This window comes from Prionailurus bengalensis, chromosome B4 (genome assembly GCF_016509475.1).
Source record: "Prionailurus bengalensis isolate Pbe53 chromosome B4, Fcat_Pben_1.1_paternal_pri, whole genome shotgun sequence".
NCBI classification, from domain to species: domain Eukaryota; kingdom Metazoa; phylum Chordata; class Mammalia; order Carnivora; family Felidae; genus Prionailurus; species Prionailurus bengalensis.
This window is the reverse complement of record NC_057358.1, coordinates 69437414-69463592: the sequence shown is the minus strand read 5'-3', so window position 1 is coordinate 69463592 and position 26179 is coordinate 69437414. Positions and strand designations below refer to the sequence as shown.

The window sequence follows — 26179 nt, the reverse complement described above, 5'->3', positions numbered from 1 at the left end:
GGTCATGATCTCATGGTTCGTGAGTTTGAGCCCCACGTCAGGCTCTGTGCTGACAGTGCAGAGCCTGTTTGGGATTCTCTCTCTCTTCTCTCCCTCTCTCTGACCTCCCCTGCTGTCTCACTCTCTCAAAATACAAAACAAAAAGAAACCTAGAAATGATAGCCAAAAACACTTTGAACACTTTGCATTGATATATTACTTTTTTTTTTCTTTTTAATGTTTATTTGAGAGAGAGACAGAGCACAAGCAGGGCAGGGGTAGAGAGAGAGAAGACATAGAGTCTGAAGCAAGGTCCAGGCTCCGAGCTGTCAGCACAAGAACCTGATGCAGAGCTTGAACTCAAGAACAGCAAGATCATGACCTGAGCTGAAGTTCGAGGCTTAACTGACAGAGCCACCCAGGTGTCCCTATTCTATTCACTTTTTAATTACCTGTACTCCTATTCTGCTCCCTCTTTGTCTCATCTGTGCTCCTCCTTCCCATACCAGAAACCACTCTTTTCACATGGATTTTTGGCAAACAGATTTATTATGTATTTCTGTTTAACAAACCATCCCAAAAGATTTGCTCACAGTTTCTGTGAGTCAAGAATTTGGAGCAGCTTAGCTTAATAGTTCTGGCTCAGGATTTATCATGAGGTTGCAATTAAGATGTCAAATGAGGCTGCCGCATCTGAAGGCTTGACTCAGCTGCAGCATCTGCTTCCAAGATGGCGTAGTCACACTGGCTGTTGTTGGCAGAAAGCCTTAGTTCCTTGCTATTTGCACTTCCCCGTAGGCCTGCTTCAGTGTCCTGATGACATAACAGTTGGCTTCTCCCACACTGAGTGATCCAAGAGTGAACAAGATGGAAGTCACTGTGAATTTTATGACCTACCCTCAAAAATCCCACTTAGTGATTTCTGCAGTATTCTGGATACACACATCAGCACTGTTGAGTGTGGGAGGAGACTCTACAAGGGGTGAATGCCAAGAGATAACGAGGCTCATCAGGGCCATCTTCAAGGCTAGTGCTAGTTGTCTATCTCTACTCTAGAATTGAGCAAAACAAAGGTGAAATAAGCCAAGTAGCTTTTAGTTTTTTCCAAATTGGGACTTCAGAGTCCCATTTTATTTCAAAATGACAATATGGGGCACCTTGGTGGCTCAGTCGGTTAAGCATCTGACATTGGCCCAGGTCATGATCTTGTGGTTTGTGAGATCAAGCCCAGCATCACACAGCTGACAGCTGCTGACAGTTCAGAGCCTGGAGCCTGCTTCAGATTCTGTGTCTCCCTCTCTTTCTGCCCCTCCCCCCCTCACACTCTTGTCGCTCTCTCTCTCTCTCTCTCTCAAAAATAAACATTAAAAAAATAGATGTTACATGGGAATGCAAGCTGGAAAACAGTATGATGCAGCCACTCTGGAAGACAGTATGGAGACTCCTCAAAAAACTAAAAATAGAATTACCCTACGACCCAGCAATTGTGCTATTAGGTATTTATCCAAGGGATATAGGTGTGCTTTTTCAAAGGCACACATGCACCCCCATGTTTATAGCAGCACTATCAACAATAGCCAAAGTATGGAAAGAGCCCAAATGTCCATCGATACAGGAATGGATAAAGATGTGGTGTGCGTATATGTATATATATACACATACACACACAATGGAGTATTACTTGGCAATCAAAAAGAATGAAATCTTGCCATTTGCAACTATATGGATGGAACTGGAGGGTATTTTGCTAAGTGAAATTAGAGAAAAATACCATATGACTTCACTCATATGAGGACTTTAAGAGACAAAACAGATGAACATAAGGGAAGGGAAACAAAAATAATATAAAAACAGGGAAGGGGACAAAACATAGGAGACTCATAAATATAGAGAACAAACTGAGGGTTACTGGAGGGGGTTTGGGGGGGATGTGCTAAATGGGTAAGGGGCACTAAGGAATCTACTCCTACAATCATTGTTGGATTATATGCTGACTAATTTGGGTGTCAATTTAAAAAAATAAAATTGTGAAAAAAATAGCAAAAGTAAGGATGGGACTATCATAATACTTGGTGAATCCTAGCTGAAATACTTTACATACATCAGAATCCCTTTGTAAGGGGTTTATGTGTAATTTCAATAATACTAGAAAATACCATCCTCTTTAATCATGACTGGCTAAGCTAGACTCTGTCAATTAAATGACATTGACTTCCCTTAGTAAATTTGCTGCTTTCTTTATAAAATGCAGATTGTGAAGAGAAATGAACAACCACAGGAGGCTCAATTCAAGTTTGTTGTGTCAATTCATTTCAGTTCAACAAATGTTTATTGAATACCCACTGGGTATCAAACTTGGTGCTGGAGTAATTGATTCATAATGGTTTGGGTGCTTATTAATTAACAGCATTTGCAATGCTTTCATTATTATATGTGTGATTGGGTGGGGTTCTGAGATAATTAACATTAAAATCCTGTGAATTTCTAAAGGAAGTATACAGAAAGATAAACAAATGTTATTCTCTTTACTCATAACTCTCATTTCTTTTGTAACAATTTTTTGTGACAATTTCTTTTGTAACGAATTTTCTATTCATTAGAAAACTGTGCCTTAAAACTAAAGATGGCACATTCATACTTGATAATAAATGTATATGAAAATCAAGTTTGCAAATTATTTTGAGATTTTACAAAAATCTTGACAAATCAACATCTTCTAGAAAGTTTCTCAGACATGCTAATAAATAAAAAAAAAGATAAAGTTATATGTAAAACCATGAGGCTAAAAAAAGTAGATATTACAGAATGACAGAGACAAACTCTTATAAGAATGCATTTCTAAATCAAATTTTAGTGTTATCCTCACAAATTAGTAGCTTTCAGCTTTTTCATATATTAAATTATCTGAAAAACTTCAAAAATAAATAAGTTTATTATTAATCTTTAATGCTTATTATGTATAACACAATGTGTTAAGATGTTTTCATGTTCACAACTTTCACTCCTCACAATATTGCTTCTCACTGACAAATGAGATTTTAAGTATCAGAGCAGGATTGCACTCCAGGCAGACTTATTTCAGAACCAGGCTCTTAAACATTATGCCATTGAATCTCAATTTTAAAGTATCCTTGGAACACAGAGGATATATAAGCATACCACAACTTCATGTAAATTAAAAAAACTTAAGGGTACTGGGTGTCATCTGGTTGAGCATCCGATTCTTGATTTTGGCTCGGGTCATGATCCCAGGATCATGGGATCGAGCCCCATGTCAGACTCTGTGCTGAGCATGGAGCCTGCTTAAGATTCTCTCTCTCTCTCTCTCTCTCTCTCTCTCTCTGCCCCTTTCCCCTGCTCCTGCTCTCTCTGAAAATAAGACATAAAAATAAGGTGTGCTGGGTGGCTCAGTTGGTTAAGGGTCCTTCCTTTGATTTTGGCTCAGGTCATGATCTTGGGGTTCATGAGACTGAGCCCCTGTAGGGCTCTGCACTGACAGTGCAGAGCCTGCTTGGGACTCTCTTTCTCCCTCTCTCTTTGCCACTCCGTCTCAAAACAAATGAGTAAAACATTAAAAAAATAAAGTGATTAAAAGTAGTATTTTAAAAAATAGTTATTTATAATAAGTCACATCTATGAAAGATACTGTTTACTAAGTTTTTATAGAGCTCATGGACTTGAACTATAAATCAGGTTCTCCAAATTTTATGGTTATTTTCCTGCCCTTAAGTTCTGCTAACTTAAAATTATAATTTGCTGAAATGGTAACAAGTAATGGCTTATTCAGATAATTCTAGATATTCAGATTGAATATGACCCTAAATTATAGATAATTTCTTAGGCTGTTTCTTTTACTCTCAGATTCTTGATGAACGTTGACTCCCTACAATGTTGAGAGTTTGAATATTTCAGATTGAGGCAGTGACAAATGTAATATTAATTAGTTTTCTGGTTAATCTTAGTGGGAAAGTCAATCTCTTGGCTATCTGGCTTTTTCTTAAACTAAAATTAACTTTTTTTGTATTGCACCCTAAGTCAACATATTCATGCTATTCAAGATGCTAAATATACTGCTCAGATATGCATACTACTTGAGCAAGTGTTAGAAATCGCAGAAATGATCATTTCAGATGTTATTAGTGTCTTGAAGAAATGTAAACACTTTTTCCTGCAACAGCTTATATTAAGGTAGAAAATATATTCAGTATTTTCTTTGTGTAGAAAAGATATTATGACCATTCTGATAATAATCAAAGTTGGGAGGTGTATTTTTGATTGCTAGCTATATACATTGAGGTCTAAAGCAATATATGGATTAGGCAAGTAATTCTAACCTCTTTTATAAAAACTGCATACCTACACAAATAGCTGGTATTCTGTCAGTACTGATCCCAGCTCACCTTATGCATAGTTCACAGTTTTTAATATAGTTTCACTCTACTGGCGGTACCTTTTCTGTAGGTTGGGATATCAGTGATAAATCAGTCATTGATCACTTCTCTATCAGATAGATTGTCTGTGATATAGCAAGAACTGATTGATATTTTTTCATATTTGTGGTTCTAACTGTAAAGCAAAAAATCTAGTGTGAACATGTAATAGTATTAACTCTTCTACATTATACGTTATTAATACTATACATTGCCCAGCTCTACCATTTATTAAAAGGATTTTGTGCCTTATGCTTTCTCTTCAAACATGTCATCAACTTTGTGAATGTGTTTTTTAAAGCTTCTCTTTATAATGTTTTTGCTATTATAAGTACAACTATGAATGATGCCTTTGTGGTTTTAGACTTCTCTGTTTTTAGTGACAGAATGAATCAGTTTTACACTGAAGACTGTATTTTGTTTTTGTTTTGTAAAAACTTATTTGGTTTGCCAATAATTCTGAAAATTATTCAAAAGCTTTGATACTTCGTGGCACTTTTTGACAAAGGATTATATTGTCACTAGAGGCAAAAGAATGCTGGTTTATTAAAACCAATTTTTAAATATTTATCAGTACACTTTAATTTTCCAGGTACTAGTGCACACATTAACACTTGCAGATTCACCTGCCCTAATCACTCTGATTGACATTCTGTGTTCTGTTGAAATCTCTAGCTCAGTGTTTACTTTACATCATTATTCTGAATTTTGGCATTTCTGGAATTATTTTCATCTCTACTTTTATGAGTTTGGATTTTTTACAAAATAACAGAATTTCTGTGAAAAATCATAATTGATCTTTTTAAATTTGTGATTATACCAGAGTGATTTTACTTGATTGACTGATAGGGCCCACTAGTGGTACACAGACCATACTTTGGGAATGTTGTGCTAAGCTGTTCTAAGAACACAGGAAGTAACAGGTCTGGGTGGTAAAAGTAAAGGAGAGGTAAAATGAAAGGAACAATACTACCATCTGATGATGACTGAAAATCAGTGTCTTAACCCACACTGGACCAAGAAGCAGAGGAAAGGCAGTAGGGCAAAGGAATAAGGAGAGACAAGACACAGTAAACTGTGCAACAGGAGTAACTGACAGCACAAAATAAAGGTGAACACTACAGAGGAGCAAAGAAATACCAACTAGAACAGCTGTATGAGGACATTAAGTGAAGGACATATCAAGCATTTACTTCAGTAACTTGAAGCCTGGGACAGCTTGTCCCACACTAAAGGCAGTGGTGAGCTAAGTCAGTACCATAACTTCTTTGTAATACATAAAGTTTCAGTGGTGTATCAAAGAAACCTTCCTCCAGGATAGACACTAGATTTTCTGTAACATATGGCATCTTGTTACTTGGAATGTTAGTAGATGTCAATACATATATTAGTTATCTGTTGGAACATAACAAATTCCCTCAAAACTTAGCTGCTTAAAACAACAAGTATTAATTACCTCACAGTTTCTGCCAGTCAGGAATCTGGGTGTAACTCATGTGGGTCCTCTGATTCAGGGTCCCTCACAGGCTGCAGGCATCTCAAAGCATGCTTGGGGGAGGAATTACTTCCAGCCTGTTGGCAGGCCTCAGTTCCTCTGTTGACCAGAGGCTTCCACTGTTCTTTGTCATGTGAGCCACTCTGTAGGGAGTCCACAACATGGCAGGAGAGTGTGAGCAAGATGGAAGCTAGAGTCTTCTAGTAACCTGATTTTGGAAGTAGCATCAATTAATTTTGCTATCTCTGTTTGTTAGAAGTGCTTTATTAGATCCAGCCTACTGACAGCGAGGGGATTAGACAAGAGCATGAATACCAGGAGGTAGGGCTTATTGGGAACCAACTCAGAAGACTGCCTGACACAATAATTGCCTGCCATTTTCATGAATGAGCAAATGAATGAAGGAAAAGAGAGAAACTTAGGAAAAATAGCTTGTACCAATAAGTCCTCCATAAATATAGGTTGCAAGAATGGAAAGTCAACCATAAATAAAAGAAAATTAATTTCCAGGTAAGATTTGTTTTAGCTAAAAATAGACCTATTTTGATCAATAAGTGTGCTATCCATATCATATCATATATGGACATATAAGTTCATATCATAAAAGAAAGGCTTGGAAAATATGAGTGATGTTTTCTACAGACTTTAAAATCAAATAACATCTTTTAATATTGCCAGTGTCTTTATTTAGAAAAAGAAGAGCATCTAGATTTGATGTTTTTTAGTCACTGGTTTTCAACCTTTCCTACACGTTGGCATCACCTTGGAAACTGGAAAAATGAGCCAAAAAAGGATACTTGGGCTCTAACCCAGGCTAAATAAATCAGAGCCCCTAAAAGTCAGGCCCCGGCAGGGATATATTGCTTTAAGAGCTCATCAGGAGATTACAATGTGTGGTCAGGGTTAAGAACCTTGCTGATTGTTTTAAAAAATTGGTTTTTTTTTTTTTTTTTTTTAATTTTTTTTTTTTCAACATTTATTTATTTTTGGGACAGAGAGAGACAGAGCACGAACGGGGGAGGGGCAGAGAGAGAGGGAGACACAGAATCAGAAACAGGCTCCAGGCTCCGAGCCATCAGCCCAGAGCCCGACGCGGGGCTCGAACTCCCGGACCGCGAGATCGTGACCTGGCTGAAGTCGGACGCCTAACCGACTGCGCCACCCAGGCGCCCCTAAAAAATTGTTTTTAATTGATAAATAGTTGACATTAGTGTCAGGTTTACAACATAGTGATTCAGCAGTTATGTACATTAGGAAATGCTAACCACCCTAAGTGTAGTTACCGTCTGTCACGTAGTTATTAGGATATTATTGACTATATTCCCTATGCTATGCTTTTCATCCCTGTGACTTATTTTATACTGATAATTTAAGTGGTTCTGTTTTTTTTTTTTTTTTAACATTTATTCATTTTTGAGAGAGAAAGAGACAGACCATGAACGGGGGAGGAGCAGAGAGAGAGGGAGACACAGAATCCAAAGCAAGCCCTAGGCTCTGAGCTGTCAAGCACAGAAGTCATGAAGCCATGACTTAGAAACCGTGAAGTCATGATCTAAGCTGAAGTCAGACACTTAACCGACCAAGCCACCCAGGAGCCCCTAAGTGGTTCTTAACAGGAGGGTTTGAGTATGTACCCTTTCTCTGGTTTCATATAAATTGAAAAGGAGATAATTTTATGAAGAAACTGTCTTCGTTTAGCATCTGTTCAGTATGTCCATGGCACTTGTGGGAGCTAAAAATATGTAAGAGGTTTAAAAATGGGAATAAATTATATTTCATTATATAGTTATATGTGTATTTAATATGATAATCTGACATAGTCTACATGTGCTATCGGGTTTCAGAGAGGGGAGAGATGTATATAGACCAGAGTAGTTAAGGCTATTTGGAAAAGATGGGATCCAAGATGCATTAGGAAAGTACAATTCGAAATGTAGTAACTTGCTTTACTGGACAGATCCAAATCCTGGAGTCTGATTTGGAGAGATCTGACAACATAGCCAGCCAGCACTTTGATCTTATTCTGTAGGCCAGTGACAGTATGAGCAACTCAGAAGCTTTGAAAAATACCAGGTTTAACTCCTGAGGGTGTTAATTCCATTGGTCTAGGTGGGGCCCAAGTATTGTAATTTTTATTAGACTCCTTGTGATGCTAATGTATAGCCAGGCTTGTAAAAACTGCCTTAGGATCACTTAGGGTCCCTGGAAATTTTTTAGTAGGAGGATTTAACATTCACCTATCCATTAAAAACACATTGGATTTTTTTTTTCTTTCTTTCTTTCTTTCTTTCTTTCTTTCTTTCTTTCTTTCTTTCTTTCTTTCTTTCTTTCTTTCTTTCTTTTTTTTAATTCTGCAGGCACAGGGCAAACAGCAGTGAACCAGATGAAACAGGAAAATGTCCCCGTTTGTAATTATGGGGGTGATAGCGAGCTTATATTCCTTTCTGGTAGAGGAAGACAGGCAATAAGCTAATAATATATAACATGGTAAGTAGAAACAAGTGCTTTGAAGAAAAGAAAGCATACGGAGAGAGACAGAGTAATGGGCAGAGTGGGGAGCAGAGTTGGAGGGGAGAGTGTTATTTTATTTCAGGTTAGGAAAGACTTAACTGACAGCTGGCATTTGAGCAGAGACCTGGAAGAAGTGAGGGAGTGAATAGGCAGAGGGGAATAATAAGTAGGGGAAATCCTCAGGCAGGAGTAGAAGGCCATTGAGGTTGGATATTATGGACTAAATTGTGTCCCCTCCCCCTAAATTTATATGTTGAAGTCTTAATCCCCAGTATGCTATATTTGGAGATAGGGCTTTTAGGAGGTAAATCAGGTTAAATGAGGTCATAAAGATTGGTAAAAGGTGTGATAGAATTAGTGGCTTTTTATAAGAAGAGGAAAAGGGTGATCTCTGTCTTTCTCTACTATGTGAGGATACAGTGAGAAAGGGGCTCTCTGCGAACCAGAAGGAAAGCACTCACCAGAAGCCATACCCTGCTGGACCTTGATTTTGGACTTTGTAGCCTCCAGAACTGTGAGAAAATAAATTTCTGTTGTTTAAGCCACACGGTCTACAATATTTGTTGTGGCACCCAAGCCAACTGAGACACAGGAATAGAGGTTTCTGGAGGGGAGATTAAAGAAGATGAGGTGGAGAGAGAGACTGAATCATGTAGGGTTTCAGACTAGAGCAAGAATTTTGGATTTTATTTTCAATTGCCATATACTCTGTTTGCCAGAGTGTAACAAGGGGGAAGGGGTTTAGATGGGGAAGAGGAACCCAATGAATGGTTTTAAGCAGAGGAGTGATATAATTTGAGTGATATAATTTGATTTATATCTGGAATGATCACCTGGCTGCTTTGTGAGAGAATAGTCTATAGCAAAGCAGTTGAAGAATCAGGGGCAAGTGGCAATACAAGGGTGGCATCAGTGGGGTTGGTGAGAAATCCAATTCTTGATCTATTTTGAAGGTAGAGTGGAAAGCATTTGCTGGTAAATTAGATGTGAGTGTGAGAGAAAGTGGAGAATGAAGACTGCTACCATGTGTTTGGTCTGAGCAACTGGAAAAATGGAGTTTATTTACCAAGATAGGAAGACTGTGAGAGACTGGAAGAGTGGAAGAAGGAACGAATCAGAAGTAGTTTTGAATAAGCTAAGTTATTTTGAGTTGCTACTAGACATTGAAGTGAAGATGTTAAATAGGCAGTTGGTTATGTAAGTCTAGGGTTTAGGGGAGACATTGGGGTTGGTGATACAGATTTTGGAGTTGTATAGATCAGTTCTCAACCTTGGATGCATTGATTTATCTCAGGATTGGGGCATTTTTTAATTTGATTACCAGTTAGGTTAAACATTTTTAAAAACCGCTTTTATTGAGGTATAACTGACATACAGTATACTGCACACAATTAAAGTGTACGATATGATAAGTTTTGACATATGAATATACTTGTGAAACCATCACCACAGTTAAGATAGTGAACATATCCATCATCACCAGAAATTTCTTTGTACCCCTTTTTAATTCTTCCCTCCTGTGCCTACCTCTTTCCCATCCTCAGTTGCTAGGCAACTATTGATTTGCTTTCTCTATAGATTAGTTTGCATATTCTAGAATTTCATAGATGGAATCATAACAGTGTATATAGTCTTCTATGGCCTCTTTAAGCATAATTGTTTTGATATTCAGCTGTGTTGTTGAGTGTGTCAGTTCATTCCTTTCTGTTGAGCAGTATTTCATTATATGAATGTACCGTAATTTCTTTATTCATCTCTTGGTGGACATTTGGTTTGTTTTCAGTTTTTGGCCATTACAAATAAAGCTGCTGTGAACATTCATAAAGAAGTCTTTGTATGGATATATATTTCCTTCTCTGGTTAAATATCTTAGGGTGGAATGGATCACAATTTTTTCATGTTTCAACATGAGGGGTTTTGTGTGTGTGTGCACGTGTGTGTGTGTGTGTGTGTCCTTGGGGAAAGCTCTTATGCCCAGAAAAGATTATTCAGGGACTACTTTGATTATTAAAATTAATGTTCAATGTAGTAGTTTCAGTTAAAAAAAAATTTAGTTTTTTCTTAAGTTATCTGTTCATTTTTACAAATCTTATTCTACTTATAAAATTTAACAATATTTAACTCTCCCCCCCCCCCAGGCATAGTTATTTTTAAAAAGTATTGTAAATTAATTCTAATGTGGAGCCTGGGCTGAGAACTATTGTACAGATGATATTTAAGGCAAGGACTGAATGAGGTCACCCTGAATAGCACTTCTTGAGTTTTGTGTGCATAAAAAATATCTGTAGTTCTTGGGCAAGGTCTGCAAATCTGCATCTATACTAGTCTCCTCAGTGCTGATACCTTGGTTTGGTTAGTGGACCACACCATGAGTAGCACTGTCATTGAGGGTTAACGTAGATAGAAGAGATACCTGAAGACTGAGTCCTGATGCACTCCAAATTTTAGAAATTGTAAAAGAAGGAAAAGAACCAATAATTGAGACTGGGAAAGAGTAGCCAGTGATGCAGGAGAAAAATTGTGTGGCATTCTGGAGGCTTGTGAAGAAAGTTTTACCCGAAATAAAGGAGTGATAAACTCAGTCAAATGCAGCTTTTGAAAAGACTGAGCAAGGAATGAACTACAGTTGACCAGTGGATATGGTAAAGTGATTGTTGGTGATCTTGAAAGTAATGGTGTTAGTAAAATGGTAGGGACAAGAACCTGATGGAGGTGAGCACGTTCAGAAAATGGAGGAAAGAGGTGTTGAAAGTGACTATAGACAAACCATTTGATGCTTATAGTAGAAAGGAGAACAGAGAAATGGGGCAGTAGCTAAAAAGGTATGTGGACTTAGGGGAAGAGTTGTTTTTCCTTTTTTTTAAGGTAAGAGCTACTGTTTTGTGTTTGTATGTTGACAGGGATAACCTATTTACAGAAGGAAGTATCACTGAAGCAGGAAAGAAAGGAGGTCAGTAGCAGGAATGGTGTCCTGGAGAAGGGATAAGGGATAGAGGCATGGCTGTGATTGGTAATACGGATAGGGAAGTTAGAGGATATGGGCACAGATAGGAGATTGTGGAGATTTCATCAAATAACTTCTGTTCTCTCTGAAATAAGAATCAAGGTCACCCCGTGATAACATGGCACACAGTAAAAGTAAATTCAGTGCTCGGAACAGTGATTTGAACAGTTTAATAAAAATTTGTTAAATAAATGAATGTAAGGAAGAGTAATCTTGGATTGGAGGGAAGAAGACAAAAGTCCATCAAGTAGATAATATAGAAGGCTGCGGTTGGGTTGGGTGAGAGTGGTAGTCATGAGAATGGTAAGGGGAAGCCATTCCAATAATGCGAAAGAAAAATTGAAAAGACTTGATATTTGTTTGCCTGAGGAGAAGGAAAAGTGAGGAGGACCTGTTTGAACTCTAGAGAGTGTCTTTAGTCTTTCAGATTAAGGGAACTGTGGTGGTGGTTATTGATTTGAGGGGTTTGTCAGATTTAATTGCTTGAACACTCTAACCTAGTTTTTCTAAAAGCTGATGTAGTCATTTATTTTGTCTCTCCTTACCAAGACCTTCTTAGTAGCTGCCAAAGAATCAAGTCTCCCCTGCTGCTACTTCCCAGGAGTTTAGTAAGGAAAAATGTGTTCAGGGTTTTTGCAGAAGTTTGATGTTGAAAATTAAATACAGACCTTAAAGTAAAAACTCTTCAGAATACTCAGATTCTTGAAATGATGAAGACTATTGTTCCTTGCATTTTGTAACCACACTGAGGCAAGTGACAAGAAGAAAGAGTATGTAGAACCTGAGGTGTAAATTTAAGTGGTATAGTGTGAATACCTTGTACCAGTGGTTTTTGACTAGTATTTCTCACAGCCATACTTCAGGGATAACTGGGAGGTTGGAGGATGAGCACTGAGCAGATGTGGGTTCAGGAGTCTCCACAGCAATTTAAAATAGAAGTTAGTTTTTGTTTTTGTTTTAGTTTAATATATTGACATTCCTTGTAAAATTTTGTTAGCATAATGATTCTTCTGGAAAAACAATAACAAAGAATTTGAGTATCATTACTATCAGTAATATTTGAATTTTGCTGGTAAGTCAAATAGTGCTAGTATTAGCAGAGTAGATTATTTCATATTTTGAAGGTGGAGAAAACCACTTAGTAAGAACTTTTATTTTTTGATTTAGTAATAAATTTTTATAGAAAGCAGACATGTACATTAAACCCTTCATTCCATTTTCATGAAAAAGAAGTAAATTGCTCAGAAGATGACAACAGCAAATTTTTCAAGAAAGTGAATTCTCAAAAGTTGGCACCTCATCAAATCAGTGTCCATATGATTGTTTAATAGTTGTATTTATTATGCATCATGTTTAACTGGTATTTTTAATGATCATTAATATCGAGATACAAGATCTGTACTAGTGCTGGGGATACAAAAATAAGTGAGATTACTGATCTCTTCTCATGTAGGGATAAGAATCCAGTTGCTGGGGAGATAGAACACAGCCATGGAAGGATCAACAGCATTACAGAGGAGTGTAGAAGACCAGGATTCTGCAGAAGTGCTGCAGGGGCTCCACAAATACTTGATGCACATTTCTTTTAAAAATATTTTATCATTAAAAAAATCTAAAATAACATGTTACATAAATGGGTTCTGTGCAACAAATAGACCATGCATGGAAGGAAAACCACTAAAGCTAATTATTTTGCAGATTAGCTCATTCTTTTTTTTGTTTGTTTTTTTACAATTGTAAAATAAAGTAGCAAATCCTTTATTTGTGTTTCTTGAAACTGTGAAAAGAGAGCCCTAGCAACATTTTTTTTAGTTATCGTTTTCCCTCTTCCACCTCTGTCCTCACATAATAGTTTTGCTCCCAACCTACAGTTCTCAAAACCTCTTCAACCCCCACAACCCAACAAAACAAAACCTCTCTCATTAGTGTCTTTCTAATTTCCTTCTTATTCTCCATCACAAAATCTCAAAAACGGATTTATTTAAAAAAAAAAAGAAAAAAAAAGATCTACTTCAGAAAGCCTGGGAGAGAAAGAGTCTTTGAGCAGGCTGCAGAATGCTCCTCTAGACTACAGGAGAAATCTGAGAAATCCAGGGAGTTCACACTGAGTGATTTATATCCTTTTGTGCTTGTTAACCCTTTATAGGCTACATGGTGCTAGAGCTCTCTGATAAGTCTTCAAATGATAATATACTAGATGAATTTTTCCACAAACCCAAGAAACAGTACAGAACGTTACATTTTTAAGGACAAAAAGGAAACAGGGTTTCTCACGTGAGTAGTTATTCAACAGAAAGGATTTTATCATGCAATATTTTGCAACAATGAACCTGAGCCATCTTGTTTTGCTGTAAAGACATGTGATTGTATTCTTTCATCTTCTCTGATATTTGGCATCAAAATTTACGTGATATGATTCATAAGTAGATTCTGAAGGATAGGCACGTATACCTAGTCTAAAAATGAAACCATAATTTTGGAGCAAAGAAAATGGTTGTCCTCTCTTCAAAAAATTACAAGCCATCACGGTTTTCAAAGTAAAATGTTCTGATAATGCCAGTACAAGAAGTGGAAGCAAAGATAAGCCAAAATCTAGTAGAGGTGTGTTTGAAATCATGAAATCAGTATTACAAGGTAAGTATAGTCCTAAGATTAGGCCTAGTAGCTGATGAGGAGTTAGTCAAACTAAAAAAAAACTTTATCTGTGGATATGAGGGAGATCTGGCTGTGACATCTGTCACCCCATTGATCACTAGGGTTGATTTGGCTGATCTGGCTGGCTAGGTGGGTGTCCCCTTCCTCCCTCACCGCTCCATATGCGTCCCTCCCGAAGCTGCCTGCGCGCTTCTTTGAAGAGGATGACCTTCCGGATAGAGGAGGACCGTTTGGTCAAGGGTATACGAGTAGCTGCACTCCCCTGCTAGAACCTCCAAACAAGCTTTCAAGGTCCATTTGTAGGAGAATGTAGGGTAGTCAAGCTTCCAAAACTCCAGAAACATCCAAATGAGGCACTGCACATGGCAGTCTGCTTTTCTTTAATAAATAATAAATAAATAAATAAATAAATAAATAAATAAATAAATAAATCTTTACCTATTTCAGGTCTATATACCTTTAAAACCACATTATTACAGAATAGACATTTGGGTTTAGTATGTTTTTCAAGTCTTAGTAAAATTTTTAACATTGATTGAATTTTATTACTTTTTCTTCTGTGCATTATTCATGAAATGACTTAAAGTGTTTTTTATTTTTATTTTTTTAACTGTATTTATTTATTTTGAGAGAGAGACAGAGCAAGTGCTCATGAATGGGGCAAGGCAGAAAGGGAGGGAGTGGAGAGAGAATCCTAGCCAGGCTCCATACTGTCAGCCCAGAGCCAAGTGCGGGAATTGATCTCACGAACTGTAAGATCATGGCCTGAGCCAAAATCAAGAGTCAGACACTCGATCACCTTTAAGGTGTCCCTTAAAGGATGTTTTTTAAAAAGACCCATGTTGGGGCTCCTGGGTAGCTCAGTCGGTTAAAGCGTCCAACTTGGGTTCAGGTCATGGTCTCTCAATTGGTGAGTTTGAGCCTCGAGTAGGGAACTGTGCTGACAGCTCAGAGGACACTAAAGCAGCCTGGAGCTGCTTCGGATTCTGTGTCTCCCTCTTTCTCTGCCCCTTCCCCACTCGCGCGCTCTCTTTCTCTCTCTCTCTCAAAAATAAACATTAAAAAAAATTAGGGGTGCCTGGGTGGCTTAGTAGGTTAGTGTTGGGGTCATGATCTCATGGTCTGTGAGTTCGAGCCCCAAATGGAGCTCTGTGCTGACAGGGCAGACTGCTTGGGATTCTCTCTCTTGCCTTCTCTCTGTCCCTCCTCCTTCCCTCTGTATCCCTCTCTCTCTCTCTCTGTCTCTCAAAAAATAAAATAAAAACTTAAAAAAAGAACATTAAAAAAAAAAGGCCCATGCTGATGGCTCTTTTTCCCGTTGTACTTACAGTTTAAACATAAACTAAAGTTCTTTTCACCCTGTTTATAATAAATTCGCTTTCTGTTTTGTCTATTACAACACTTTTTTTTCTTCTTGGTACTTTTGACAAAACTTACCTTTTTTTTAGTTTACTTTTTTATATGGTTTCTATCTGATCTGCTAAGTAAACTCTGTGAGCGCACAGACTATGTTTGTCTTACCCATTGTGAACCTCCAGCATCTTACCTATACCTGACTCATGTAAGTGTGCAATACATTTTTTAAACAAAACAAGGTAGCTGCTTATAAAATCTACTTTGGTTAGTTTTTTTGGTTTTTGTTAGCAGTGTATTGACAGACTTACAAGTTTCAGCTGTTTTTACTCATTGAAATTGATTATATTGCTTCACTTTATCATATATTTTAGTGTCCTGAAGACTGTTTCTTTTGGATCTATGAGTTACGCTGCTTCTCTTAGAAAATAACCAGTAAATGTTTTATATCTTAATTTGTTTTGCTTGTCCAACTTGACAAAGTAAATTGTGATGAGGTTGATCAAACTTGAAACATTTTTTTCTTAAAGTATTTAGCACATAGAATTTTTGTTATGGGGTAGTGGGGATAGAAAGCAGACACATAGTTAGAAATGGCATATACCAAGCAACAGGTACCGGTCTTCTACACACATGGAAGATCAAGAAGCTCCGAAAAATACTTCATTCTCGTGGTAGATTATTATTGTTGTTGAAATTTCACCTTTTTCTATGTTACAGGAAATCAACATACCTGTAAAATATTACACAGTGTATTTGGGCTATTTATGAAGGATACGTAGAGACATGTGGAGATCCCCCAATTTTTGAATATCATATTTCACAAGTTACAGCATAGTCATGGCATTATGTAAATAAAATGACAATAGAATGCAGTTGAGATATGGTAATTTACTAACGAGGACTTTGTCCCCCTTTTTACAGAATCTTTGGCATTATAGGTGTATTGTCAAAACCATGAATGAGTGATAAATCCCTGTATATAAAAAGGCATATCTAAAAAATGTCACCCTGCTCCTTATTTTCTGAGTTACCAACCTGCTACCTCTAAAATTTCCTAGTATCCTCTAGATTTTTCTCATTAAGTAGAAAATGGATCGTAGTTTAAACCTACTTATTTATTGAAAAATTTTTTAATGTTTATTTTTGAGGGAGAGAGAGAGAGAGCAGAGGAGGGGCAGAGAGTGATGGAGACACAGAATCCAAAGCAGGCTCCAGGCTCCAAGCTGGCAGCACAGAACTTGACATGGGCCTTGAACTCACAAACTGAGAGATCATGACCTGAGCTGAAGTCAGATGCTTAACCAACTCAGCCACCCAGGTGTGGGCCCCTAGCTTTCTTAATATCCCTGGAGATATGAGGGCTTTCTTTTCAGTAGGGCATGGTGAGGGTGAACTTTATGATATGTTGAAAAGGTAAGCTGTGTTCCCCCTACCTTCAGTGAAAGATCTTTAAAGCACATTCAGCCTCTAGAGAGCAGCAGAGAATTTCATTTCAGTAATTAACCTATATGTATACTTGCGTATTTATATTTTGTGCTGCTTTTCTCCCGAAGTTGAACCAGATCAAATAACCCTAGAACAATGGAGTTTTAGGTAAATCATAATCTTTAAGTAACAATCAGCCATCATTAAAATAAGAATAAAGGAGGGGCGCCTGGGTGGCGCAGTCGGTTAAGCGTCCGACTTCAGCCAGGTCACGATCTCGCGGTCCGTGAGTTCGAGCCCCGCGTCGGGCTCTGGGCTGATGGCTCAGAGCCTGGAGCCTGTTTCTGATTCTGTGTCTCCCTCTCTCTCTGCCCCTCCCCCGTTCATGCTCTGTCTCTCTCTGTCCCAAAAATAAATAAAACGTTGAAAAAAAAATTTGTTTAAAAAAAAAATAAGAATAAAGGAATGGAGCATTACACATTTAGGAAAGTCTAAGATGAAAAGAGAGAGAAACAGGTATAACTACTCAAGAACAGAAATAAATAACATTTTTCTTAAGGGAAAAGGGAACCACTATAGATTTGTTGGTGATTGAAAGATAACAAAATCAATAACAACATTAGTTACAGAGATTACATGGTGGTTTATTACACCACTAGTCTTGCATTCACACTTGCCCAAAGGACTGCCTTGGTTATATTTTATTAAATCTTTTATAAATTTTTATTTAAATTCTAGTTAGTTAACATAGAATACAATATTGGTTTCAGGAGTAGAATTCAATGATTCATCACTAACATATATTTTATTAAATCTATAAATCCAACATAATTAACACCAAGCATGTCAGTACCCCCTATTTAGAGTAGACCTGTTCTTGGCTTTCCTGCAACTGTCGTAGCCCATTTGAGCTGCTGTATCAAAATACCATAAATGAGGTGGCTTATGAGCAACGAACATTAATTCCTCACAGTTCTGGAGGCTGCAAGTTTAGGATCATGGCCCTGGCAGATTAGCTGCCTGATAAGGAGCCACTTCTCATTGACAGCCATTTTCTTACATGGCAGAAGAGGCAAGGGATCTCTCTGGGATCTCTTATAAGAGCACTAATCATGAGGGCTATACCCACATGACCCAGTCACCTCTCAAAGACCCCCCCCCCCCAACCTAATACTATCACCTTGGAGAGGTAGGATTTTAATAAATGAATTTTGCAAGGGACACGAACATTCAGTACACAGCACTGCCCTTAGAAATTCCCCCTATTTCTTTCAGTTTTATTCCCATTTGGGGGAGAGTTCATTATCCCTTTTACTCAGGTATGCATCCGATTGGGTTATCCTTATGAAATGTCATCGGGTTCACTGCTTCAATGCCATTCTCCTGACTATCCACAGAATAGACCCTTACTACTATTAGTTCATTTCCAGTTTGATGTGGTGGTCTTCTAGCTTGTTTTCCGGTCCAGCCCCTCACCTGACCAGTTTAACTAATTGTTCTTTCTGTGTGCATTTATTAAATAGTTTGTTCTTAACACTGAGAGTATAACACGAATTTTAAATTCATAACTCATTTAAAAATAAATTATAAATTAACTCAACCATGAGGTTATGAAGCAAATCATGCTCTAATATTTTCAGATTGATGGGCCATATAAAAAAAGGAAATGATTCTAGAAAGATTCTGGAGAGATAACACTTCTTAAATATGAAAAAGACTTGGCAACAGTTACAAGAGACCAGAGTTGGGAAATTAGGATTGTTCCTTTCTCACATAAAAGCAGGAGGGAGGGGGCGCCTGGGTGGCTCAGTTGGTTAACCGTCAGACTCTTGATTTTGGCTCAGGTCATGATCTCACAGTTTGTAAGATCAAACCCTGAAAGAGGCTCTGCACATCTCCAGACCCTGCTTGGGATACTCTCTCTCTCCCCCTCTCTGTCCCTCCCCCAGTGGTGCATGTGCTGTCTCTCTCTCACACACACAGAAAATAAATAAACTTAAAAAAAATGGGAGTGAGATGTTGAGGCACAGTGTCATAGTAGATGGATACTCACTTGGGAGACAAATGCTGGAGGTTTGAGGGAGTGATTGATCATGTCATAAAAATATTCTGTACTTAATCACAGCACAAGAATCATGTTCCTGAAAATCTTGATCAGAGAATCCATGATTGAGATATTTAGATCTTACGGGAAAACAGCATTGGGGTTTGCTCATTAACGAATACAGGAAAACCTAGAAAAATATGCTATTTTACTTATAGGCAGTACTAAATAAAGATAATATAAATAAAATGTATGTATCTTGTTAGTAATAATGGCCACTACTCAATAACTAACATCAGTTTATTGATAGAAATGTCGGGATTTCTCCTCTGGTTCAAAAAGCATGTAAATTTATTTCAGCGTTTGTAATTTTATTTTAGTTCAATTTAATCACTAAAATTTTTATTAACTTATTTTGCACTAAATTTTAGGATGGAGGGAGTGACAGTACAATATATGTACCATATAATAATATATACTATATACATGTAATAATATATGTGTGTGTGTATATGTATGTGTGTGTGTGTGTATATATATATATATATATATATATATATACACAATATATAATGAAGGAAGTTGTTAAACCTTCATTTATTATGGAAGGAAGAGATTCAGATATCCATATTACCTTGGGAGACCAAATGATGACTATACCTCCATTGCATTTTATATCTTGGAATGACTCAATTTTAGGTGATTCACTATTCACTAGGTACTAGTACAAATATTTTCTCAAACCTGCCACACCTTTGAGCTTTTTTCTTAAAAAAAATTTTTTTTAATGTTTTATTTATTTTTGGGACAGAGAGAGACAGAGCATGAGCAGGGGAGGGGCAGAGAGAGGGGGAGACACAGAATCCGAAGCAGGCTCCAGGCTCTGAGCTGTCAGCACAGAGCCCGACCCGGGGCTCAAACCCACGAACCGTGAGATCGTGACCTGAGCTGAAGTCGGATGCCCAACCCACTGAGCCACCCATGCACCCCTGAGCTTTTTTTCTTTTTCCACTTTACAACATAATTAAAAGATAAATTATTTCTTCCTGCTCTTACTTTACTACTTGTTTACCTCTGTGTAGTGAGTGGTTGATCCTGTCTAGTGAGTAACCTTAGAGACAGTACTCTTTTTTCTTTTTAATTTGAGAGTATATGTATGTATGCAAGAGAGAGAGACCATGAATCCCAAGCACGCTCCACTACAGGGCTTGATCCCACCACCGTGGAATCATGACCTGAGCCAAAATCAAGAGTTGGATGCTCAACTGAATGAGCCACCCAGGTGCCTATACAGTACTCCTTTTCTTAAAAACCAAAAACCAAAAACCAAAAAAACATCTTTCTTCCTTGTTAAACTTGATTTTATCGTTCAACAACAAATACTAAGTAGTATTTTTTCAGAACTGTGCTAGGTACTAAGTTATACAGTGGTGCATAAAGCTGATATCATCCCTTTCCTTGTGGAGATTTACATGCTAGAAAAGGAAACATAATAAAAAACTGCAACTCTTCCAATAATCTCTATGTTCCTCATTTTTTTCCCATAGCATTTAAATGAACGTTTAAGACTGTTTATTTTTTGATTCCACCCACATAATATTGGCTGCATGAGGACAAGGATTTCTGTGTTTTTCTAGAGGAATATTTGTTGGTTAAGAAAGGTATACATAATTAGTTACCAGGTCTTTGATTCTACTTCTTCAGCCTGTCTTAAATAACCCCTCTGCTGCTTCCTTAGTTCAAGCCCTTTTTATTTTTGCCTAATCTATTAAAGTAGCTTTCCTAACAGTTTCCCTGCCACTCTGAGGTACCTTTCCCCTTTATACAACTGCCAGTAATTTTTGTAAAATTAAATTCTGAATTTCTTCAGTGATCTCCCATCTTTTAAGGGTAAGTCAGACTCCTTAGCTTTTTACTATTGGATTCCTTCCTATCTGTTTAGCCTTGTTTTTTTTCTTCATTGCCTTGCCATTCCCTGCTCTCCATCTCAATCTTTATTCGGCACTAGTAACAATATATTGCAGCTCTTCAAGCTTCTTTTTGGGCTAGATCAGAGGCATCAACTAACTCAGAAACCAGTTAGAAATGCAGATTATTAGGCCTACTGAATTGGAAACTCTGGGAGTAGGGCCAAGCAAGCCATAAACAGGCCTTCCTGGTGATCCTGATGTACCTTAAATTTAAGAACCATTGTGTGTGTTTTTAAATGTTTATTTTGAGAGAGAGAGTGTATGCGCAGGAGAGAGGCAGAGAGAGAGAGGGAGAGAGAATCCCAAGCAGGCCCCAAGCTGTCAGTGCAGAGCCTGATGCAGAGATGACCGGAGCTGCAAGCTTAACCAGCTAAACCACCCAGGTGCTCCAAAAAACATTGTTTTAATCCATTTTTTAAAAATTTTACTTCCTTACAAGCTCAGCCATTAATCACCATGCTTTCAATATCACTTTCATTTGTATAACTCTTAATCTACATAATTAACCCTGATATCTGTGTCAACCCTACTTCTTAAATTGTGTTGTACATCTTTCCTGGATATGCTTTCTGTACTTCAGACTCTGTAGGCTCTGAACAAAATTCATTATCCATTTACTGATACCTGTTTACATACTGTGTTTCCTATTTACTCCTTAAAAGGATTCCTCCTTAAAGTTTTGAATTGTAGATAGTGCAGTATTTTCTCATTGGTTTCTATTTTGTCATGGCTTTAGAGGAACAACAACAAAAGATTCTTTAATAACTCTACTGACCAAAATGGGTTCAGGATTTTCCATGCAATAAAATTACTATTGTTTTGTAGACCAGCTGCTAAAATTTGTTTATCTTATTCTCCCTTCCCTCACTTTTTCACTCCTCCCATTTTCACTCCCCTCCTCACTCTTCTGTCTCTCATTTTAAGAACTTAGAGATTGTTTACTTCGAATCTTGACCACAGTTGCCCAAGTTCTACCATAAAGCTGGAGGGATCCTTGACAAGTAGAATGACAGTACTGTCACTAAAGCGTGAAGTGAAGCAACATTTCAGATATCATGGTGCAATTTTTGCAATAGTTTCTCAATTAATGTTTTTTAAGTGAATAAATGAGTGAATAGGCAAGTCTCAAAGGACTAGACAGATTGCCAAGGTCAAAAAAGCACGCTGAGATTGTGGCTAGAGATACAAAGAACCTTAAAGATTTTAGCAATAAAGAGTGAGAAAATTTGACACTCAAATACTTATTAAATTAAGTGAAAGATTTTAGAGGAAAGAACAAATAGCCATTGTCACAGATGGTTAGGTTAGCTATTTCCTTCTATGAAGGAGAAGGGATATATTTAATTGTTATTTCAGTATAAATTTTCAAGTTTAAATTTTTGAAATTCATGTTTATTTATATGTGTGCTTCCCTATGAGCATTCAGTTTGATACACTTTTTTAAATAATTTTCACATTGACTTATGTAACAGTTATATTCTCATGGTTTGACCATATATCTTGGGCTATAACTTTTAACTTATTATAGTTTTGTTTTTGTTGGATAGGAAAGACAGTAATTTGTGTGTGTGTATGTGTGTAAAATCTGTTAAATTGCACATTAAATTATCTCACATATAAGGATTTTTTGTACTTGAAAATAATGTCGTGTACCTGTATTCTTATAATCAGAGCTAGTCTCATAAAGAATGTATTTTCTTAAGTTATAATAAAAAAAACTTTCTTTTTAACATGCACACAGGAAACCTCGACCTGTCTCCCAGTTGGTTGCACAGCAGGTTACCCAGCAGTTTGTGCCCCCTACACAGTCAAAGAAAGAGAAAAAAGATAAAGTAGAAAAAGAAAAGAGTGAAAAGGAAACAACTAGCAAAAAGAACAGTCATAAGAAAACCAGGTAAATTTGAAGAGTGTTTTATGGCACTTTTGAAATAATAAAACAAACCATTAATTTAATATTCTCTTTTGAAATTAATCTATTCATATACAGAGTAGAAGAGATTTTATCTCCTTTATTATAAAATATCATGAAAGTGTTTTTCTGAGTTTAAGAAGTATATTAGAAATTAAACACAGAAGCCACCAATATAAGCTTAAATGTAAGGTTTCCTTTCTCTTTCCTTTTCCCTCCCTTCCTTCCTTCCTTCCTTCCTCCCTCCCTCCCTCCCTTCCTTCCTTCCTTCCTTCCTTCCTTCCTTCCTTCCTTCCTTTTTTAGATTAAAAGACATTTGTGCTTGAGCTATTTCTTTTTTAGTCATAAAGCCAGGAGTGATACTCACAATACTGAACAGATACTTGCATGTGCTTTGACCAGTTAAAATCTTCTTGGGTACAGGCAGAATAGATAATCATGATGCCTTATCAGTGCACATCTGTGGAATAACAGCCTTACATATAACTGAGCCTTAATAGTTACCAGCTTACTCTGTGATACAACTATGTCATTACTGTCTTAAAACATTTATTTTAGTAAAACTTATAAGCTATCTGCAAAATTATGATAAAGCTATAAAAGCACAATTAAGAGACCATTGCTTCCAGAGTATCAGTTTGTCATGTTGAAGAAGATTCATCAATGATTGGTTTGATTAATGTTAATGATTTAAAACATTTAATTATACCTTTTTTTTTTGGCTAGTTAAACATGAATCTAGAGCCTTAAATATAGATGCATTCATTTTGTTATTTTTACCTGATTTATTCAGTATATGTTCAGAAAGTTGGTAGAAAGAGAAGCTAGTTTAAAATATAATCATTTTTTGTGTTTAGGCCAAGATTGAAAAACGTGGATCGGAGTAGTGCTCAGCATTTGGAAGTTACCGTTGGAGATCTGACAGTCATTATTACAGACTTTAAGGAGAAAACGAAGTCACCGCCTGCATCTAGTGCTGCTTCTGCAGATCAACACAGTCAGAGTGGGTCTAGCTCTGATAACACAGAGAGGGGAATGTCCAGGTCATCTTCACCCAGAGGAGAAGCCTCATCACTGAATGGAGAATCTCATTAAAGTTTATTTTCTCCAGTTTCTTAGTCACTTCTGTCATAACATGCAAATACACAGATTATGCCAAGAGGTACCACATTTTCATGACAAACATATTCATGCACAATCCATAATTTGCGTTTTACATAAGATAGAAATTTGTTAGAATTTATTGCAATCTATGCCTACCAAAAATTTCCAAACTTAACATTTTGGTCTCCACAGTTAAAGGTGCCATGAAAATGTGGTTGAATTATTCATTATGCAGTGTTATTGGTAAGTCTATTTTCACTTTTAGTTTAGTGAATTCTAACACATAATTCTCTACTATTGGCATGTATGAATTTCAATTTTTATAACATAGTGCAAGCTGCCTAAATATGTATTATTTGAGAATTGTGAAACAAATAGTTATATGTATACAAGTCAAAGATCAACTTAATCAACTATTGCTGCAACAGGATTTTCTTAATGGTTATCCTCTTAAATACACCTGCTGGTACTTGGTGTGGTTAAATAGGAAAATTGTTATTAAATAAAGAATTTGTATGAACCGTTGCCAATGTTTTTGACACATTTTACTAAATTATTGTTCCTGAATTATGTTTCTGGTTTTATCTTTGTTTTTGTTTGTTTATCTTTTAAAACATTCATTATTGTAATGTTTTACTAGCAGAGTAGTAAACAATAAAACATTGATTATTTAGCTTTATAATTCAGGTTTAGTCCTCTTGTCATTGAACACTGGTATGTTTTCTGTATGAAATAAAACATTACAGTTCAAATAATTATAAACATTTGGCAAAAACAGAAAAGAAACCTGACATATTTTAAAAGCTGCAATTTTGGAAAAGCTTTAACTTAATAATAGTTTTATCACTGTTGTCTTGCCCCAAACTTGTGCAGGGTCATAGAAGTATGAATCTAATTAATACAGAAATGGGAACTGTTGCACAGACCTGGGAAATAACTAATCTTAAATCAGTTTAATTGGCCTCTTATTAAATATAATGATTTTTATGAAAATCATAGTATCCTATTTTCAGACACAACTGCCAGTTTATGCATTTATCAATATCCTGAAATTTAAAAAATATTTACAGCCCCACTTACTATTATGTAAAATTACCAATAAAATATTTTTATGACTACAGATTTTGCATTTTTGTTTACAAGAAATAATGTGTTTCATGTTGTATTTAAAAATCCAGCCTAGAAACCACACAGTACTTCGTAAATTCTCATAGGGTCTCCTGCTTCTTTTAGCCATTTGCTTAATATGTATCCACCTCTAGGAGACTTCTGGAATATAAATTAACTTAAAAACATAACCTGGATACAAAATACCACTTAAAAACACTATGATTGCATTTGAAGAACAGAAAACAAACAAACAAAAAAACAACCTGTAGACCCTGACAGTTGTGTATTTGGTGGTTTCTTGTGGTAATGTAATTTTCCGTTTAATTGCAGTACTTCTTCCAGGCACAATGGGACTGTCTTTTTTGTAAGATGCTAGTTGTGAAGTACAGTTAATTGCATACAGTAAAAGTCTGTGATTAAAACATTTATATACCTCATTCTTTAGTGTTGTTAAATGAAAAATTAAAATTTGTTTTTATTATAAGATACTTTCAATGGAGCCCCAGCTAACTGGTTATGTTCTTTTAAAACATGAAAATTTTTTGTCATATATTATTGTTTTTCAACATGTTTCAAATGTTTCAAATTTTAGACACAGTAAAAATTACAAGTAATAATTGTAATAGGGAAAATCTTCTAATTTTTAAATCAAAACTATGCTCTGGAGGCACTGGGTCTTTTGATGATCAAAAACTTTGAGGATGTATTTTAAATGGACTGTAAGACAGAAAAATCTGACAGAAATGGGATTTTACCAGAATGGAGTATAGGCATCTTTTTATAGAAGTGGGGAGTATATAGTATGGAAATTTAGAGTGCTAACTGGTGTCTGATGCTTTGAATCTCTGTTATAGAGCCTAAGTGAGCTTGAGTAAATTACTCAAGGTCTCTTCCCATCTATTAAACAGGGATAATGGTAATCAATTCTAACTCATCAAGTTGTTGTGATGATTAAATATCAATCCATATAAAATTCTTATTAATTACATGACACACACTGGTTGCTCAGTAAATGAGCCTTTACTATCTTTATAGGTAAAATCCCATTACGAAAATGCAAAAATACTCTCTGTAACAAAAATTATTTGCACACCCTCTTGGGTGACCAAAAGGATTGTGTTCTGTGGGTTACACTGAATTTTCCACATCAGATGTTTGCTCTGATCCCAGATCAGCCAACTTTCTGT

General features: G+C 36.5%; 1 protein-coding gene across 8 annotated transcripts in view; it reads left to right on the top strand.

Moving 5' to 3' along the window:
- The window catches only part of YAF2 (YY1 associated factor 2), a 76523-nt gene extending 51094 nt beyond the window's left edge, over positions 1-25429 (top strand). For 4 of the 8 annotated variants that reach the window (XR_006294610.1, XR_006294612.1, XR_006294616.1 and 1 more), the window contains one exon: positions 22611-22704. Coding sequence is in view for 3 of the 8 variants with exons in the window: in XM_043563408.1 (XP_043419343.1) it covers positions 22611-22763; positions 23636-23873 (391 nt within the window). In the remaining 5 variants the exon portion in view is untranslated. Of the gene's footprint in view, positions 1-12872; positions 13181-22610; positions 22764-23635 lie in introns of those variants that run through there. The other 4 variants (XM_043563408.1, XM_043563406.1, XM_043563407.1 and 1 more) reach the window with 2 other exon arrangements.
- The last annotated feature ends 750 nt before the right edge of the window (positions 25430-26179 follow it).